The 4,913-nt window shown below is 38.7% G+C and overlaps 1 protein-coding gene across 1 annotated transcript; it reads left to right on the top strand.

Annotated features, from left to right (window-relative positions):
* The first annotated feature begins 388 nt into the window (after nucleotides 1-388).
* On the top strand, nucleotides 389-3,012 carry LOC118557200 (E3 ubiquitin/ISG15 ligase TRIM25-like). The gene has a single exon (XM_036126748.1). The coding sequence runs from the start codon at nucleotides 389-391 to the stop codon at nucleotides 2,042-2,044; it is 1,656 nt and encodes a 551-aa protein (XP_035982641.1). The 3' UTR covers nucleotides 2,045-3,012.
* The last annotated feature ends 1,901 nt before the right edge of the window (nucleotides 3,013-4,913 follow it).

Here is a 4,913-nt window from a genome sequence, read left to right as displayed (position 1 = left end):
CCTATGATGCTTTAGCCTCTTACAGCTTCAGAAACAGTCTGATTTTATATTTCCTGGCTGACATCACAACAGTTGCTAAGGTGCTGAAAAGAGAGTTTTTTTTTTCTCCCCGAGGAATTGGTCCCTGAGGTTTTGCTGCCCCCCCCTCAAATAAAAAAATAAATAAAATTAAATCGGATTTTCACCTCCTTTAAAAGGCAGTAAAAACTTGATAACACTCCCTCTTTTTCCTTCTCTCCAACACACCTTGAAGCTGGGTGGAGCTAACATCTGCTGAACGTGAAAGCTGATTGGCTGCAGCCTCTCTTGTCTTTTGTAGATCAGAGGTAAAACCTGTTTCTGCTTTCAGGAAGCAAAACTCACACAATCAGTGTGACAGAGAGAAGAAATGGAGCAGAATCAGCTGTACCAAGAAACCATCTCCTGCTCGATCTGTCTGGATCATCTGAAAGATCCGGTGACTATTCCTTGTGGACACAGCTACTGTATGACGTGTATTAAAACACACTGGGATGAAGAGGATCAGAGAGAAATCCACAGCTGCCCTGAGTGCAGGGAGACCTTTAAACCTAGGCCTGCTCTGAAGAAAAACACCATGTTAGCAGTTTTGGTGGAGCAGCTGAAGAAGACTGGACTCCAAGCTGCTCCTGCTGATCACTGCTATGCTGGACCTGAAGATGTGGCCTGTGATGTCTGCACTGGAAGAAAACTGAAAGCCATCAAGTCCTGTTCAGTCTGTCTCGCCTCTTACTGTGAGAAACACCTTCAGCCTCATTATGATTCAGCTCCTTTAAAGAAACACAAGCTGGTGGAGCCCTCCAAGAACCTCCAGGAGAACATCTGCTCTCGCCATGATGAGGTGATGAAGATGTTCTGTCGTACTGATCAGAAGTGTATCTGTAGTCTCTGTTTAATGGATGACCATAAAGGCCACGACACAGTCCCAGCTGCAGCAGAAAGGACTGAGAGGCAGAGAGAGCTCCAGGTGAGACGAGAAAACATCCAGCAGAGAATCCAGGACAGAGAGAAAGATGTCAAGCTGCTTCAACAGGAGCTGGAGGCCATCAACCACTCTGCTGTTAAAACCTTGGAGGACAGTGAGAAGATCTTCAGGGAGCTAATCCGTCTCATCCAGAAAAGAAGATCTGAGGTGAAGCAGCAGATCAGATCCCAGCAGGAAACCGAAGGGAGTCGGGTCAAGGAGCTTCAGGAGAAGCTGGAGCAGGAGATCACTGAGCTGAAGAGGAAAGACGCTGAGCTGAAGCAGCTCTCAGACACAGAGGATCACAACCAGTTTCTCCACAACTACCCCTCACTGTCAGCACTCAGTGAGTCTACACACTCATCCAGCATCAATATCTGTCATCTGACCTACTTTGAGAATGTGACAGCAGCTGTGTCAGAGCTCAGAGATCAACTACAGGATGCCCTGAAAGACGCATGGGCAAACATTTCACTTAGACTCACTGATGTTTCACTGTCAGAACCAGAACCAAAGAGCAGAGCTGGATTCTTGAAATATTCATGCGAAATCACACTGGATCCAAACACAGCAAATAGGAAGGTGCTACTTTCAAAGGGTAATAGGGAAGTGACATGGATGCTTCATCCTCAGACTTATTCTAGTCACTCAGACAGATTCACTGACTGGCCTCAGGTCCTGAGTAGAGAGAGTCTGACTGGACGTCATTACTGGGAGGTGGAGCGGAGAGAATCAGTTTATGTAGCAGTCGCATACAAGAATATCAGTAGAGAAGGAAAAGGGGGTGAATGTGGATTTGGATTTAATGATAAATCTTGGGCATTAATTTGTTACCAAAACAGTTATGAATTTGTTCACAACAGCATCCGGACCTCCATCTCAGGTCCAGTTTCCTCCAGAGTAGGAGTGTACCTGGATGACAGAGAAGGTATTCTGTCCTTCTACAGCGTCTCTGAAACTATGACTCTCCTTCACAGAGTCCAGACCACCTTCACTCAGCCGCTGTATGCTGGACTTGGAGTTTATTACGGAGGTTCTGCTGAGTTCTGTAAACCCATATAAACTCACTTAAGGTCCAGTGAGTTTGATTCTGATTTTTAATCTCCAAAGGCTTTATTGTTGTTTTACGTCTAAACTTTACAGAAAACAATAGAGATTTTCAGAACTGGTATTTCTTTTCTAATCTATTCAATTTATTAATTTCTCAACACGTTTGTTTAAATTGTCTCCACAGCACCAGAGTATTTGCTGATTTTCCTTCCTTGTTGCTTCTAGCAGCGAAGACCGTGAACTCAGTAATAAAATTAATGATAATGGTTCAAATGATAATGGTTGAAAAAGTGGAAACAGTAATTTGACCAGGTTCTGGTTTGATCCATTTTGTTGAGCTAAGACACACATGAGACAACATATATTGTCTCTTTGTGAACTTGAGCTGATTCCATATCTTGTTGGTTTTCAAGGGGAGAAACTTGAAAATAAAGCTACCATGTTGTTTCACTGTTGGTTATAAAGTTAGGATCCAGATTTGATTTGAATTTCTTGAGTCTATATTTTTCTGCGATCTGTAATAATGAAAGCAGCAAGATGTTCAGCTAAATCTGAAGCATTAAGCTACTATAAGTGATGTTGAAGTTGTTCTTCTAGTGATCAGATATGACAGTTAGACGTTCACATTCAGAAATGATCCTGCGAAATCATGTCTGCAAACTTTGTAATGCAACAATTGTTAAAACTGACATCAATACCTCCACCAGCAAAAAAAGGAACATTCTGCCTCAAAAAACAACTGTAAACCCTCCAGTGGTCTGCTGGTTGTTCAGAAGGTTTTACCTAAAGGAACTAATGGTTGCCCAGTAGTTAGAGCATTGTGCTTATATCCTGGAGGTTTTTGGTTCAACTCTCACAGACTGCCACTCTGGGGCCCTCAGCAAGATGCTTAAATGTGCATAACTATGTTTTTTGGACTTTTAAAAAAAAGTTATACGTCAGTAGCTCATTCTGGTTGCATACAACATTTTTATGAAAGATTGTCACGTCCTGCTGGCATATTAGTTGTTATTTTGGTGTTTTAGGCTTTGTTTTTATTCAGTTTGTTAGTAAATACAGCCTTTCGTGTTTATTTACGAATTTAATGGAAGTACGTGCTGTGCATGCGAAGCAGGGGTTAAAACAAGGAAGTGGCTAATGACTATTACCATCTCCAAGCAAAAGAAAGAAAGCTCCAAGATCTACAGAAAAAAAAAACAATGCAAAAAAACAAACAAACATTATTCCAAGAGGGAAAAAACTGGAATGTTGCTGGGAATACAGTTTGTCCGTGGCTCTTAAAGTTGTTGTTAAATTGTTTTTTTTAATTGATAATGGTTGGTCTTCGATCACGCCGAGCTACCGCTTTACTGCGAGGCACTTCAGAGGGTCAGGCTCAGTCTGGCGTCATATAATTTTGATTTATTAACTAAGCAAACTGGCATTATGATAGTTCTGTGATACTGTTGCTAAATGGCACCACATCTGTTTATATCTCTTAATCATGGCCGGTGCGGGGGCTATTTTATCCACAAAAATGACCATTGAAAGAATATCAGGATGGAGGCTTGCATATAACCTTATTTTATCATGATCAAACGGTTTTTGGTCTTTTCTAAGCATATAATGCAGCTATATACCTTTAACCCCAGATTGCTCCCCATGCGCCCATGGGCTTAAAGGGCAGCCCACTTAAGGTTAGCCCACTGCTCCCCAGGGGGATTGGTTAAATTTTATTGGAATGTATGTTGCAATGACAACAAAGATTATTGTTATTTTTTTCTTGTAAATTATTAGATTTGACATTACCTCTTTTATATCATTTCAACAGGTCTTTTTCTGTTTGTTCACCTTGTTTTGTGAATAAAGGAAATTTGAAAAGTATTTTGTATTTGAAGTAAATAAACACCATCAAGATAATTTCTGTGTGGACATCAACAGTCAGTGTCTGACAGTTTAAAACCTGTTTCAAATTATCAAACTAAGAAGACTATCAAAAAAAAAAAAAAAAATTACCTGAGGCAATGAACTTTTTTTTCAAATAATAATTAAATATTTTTTGGGTGAAACAAATTCAGACAAAAGTAAAAAAGTAATTGTTACCTAAACCTGATAAGTGGTTGTGTTTCCCTTGGCGGTTGCGATCGCCATCCAGTATTTGTGGAAATACACTATAATTAAAAAAAATTAATACAGGAAGCAAATAAACACTAAAATAACTATATCTGATTTTACTGGAAAAGGAACTCATGTTTTAATTAAAGATTTACACATTTAATGATTAGCTAAATCATTGACATGTTTATTTCAACATTTGTACTGCTCCATTTATTAATTATTTTAATAATTGAGTAATCTGTCAATTATTTCTTATTCACTGATTAAGAGATAGTCTTAGTAAATTAAGACACATTAAAAACAAGAGTTTTGAACTTGCAGATTTTAAATGCATGGTAAAGGTAAAAATGTGTAAAAACAAACTCAGTTATATGTTCACAGAATGGCAATTTAACTATTGAGACCCTAATAATTAAATTTTGACATTTAATAGGATATTTTTTTACAGAACTTGAAGGTGAAGCTAAAACTGCTACTTGAGGAGTTCTGGATAGAGAATATTTATAGATAAAGTTTTTCATCTTAAATGCAAAATTTATATCTTTTTTTGTACTTTTTGGCTTAATTACTGCTCTGAAAGGGTTTTTCTGTCAGCTAACATTATGGTTTGGAGTCTGTATCCTCTAATTAACAATTAGAGATTACTAATTTAGTTGGCAATTATGTCACTTGTTGATTAATCATGATGAATCCGATTGTTTCATCCCTAAACATTGGTATTTTACACAGCCCATCTGGTGAAAGGAGAGGAGAAAAAAATAACGCAGGGGAACATCTTTTTAAA

Source organism: Fundulus heteroclitus, chromosome 22, assembly GCF_011125445.2.
Source record: "Fundulus heteroclitus isolate FHET01 chromosome 22, MU-UCD_Fhet_4.1, whole genome shotgun sequence".
NCBI lineage: Eukaryota > Metazoa > Chordata > Actinopteri > Cyprinodontiformes > Fundulidae > Fundulus > Fundulus heteroclitus.
Note: the sequence above shows the minus strand (reverse complement) of the source record. Positions and strands in the feature narration are given on the sequence as shown.

What these genes read in the sequence shown, in the direction of transcription:
- LOC118557200 (XM_036126748.1), top strand. Translation starts at nt 389, where the DNA reads ATGGAGCAGAATCAGCTGTACCAAGAAACCATCTCCTGCTCGATCTGT.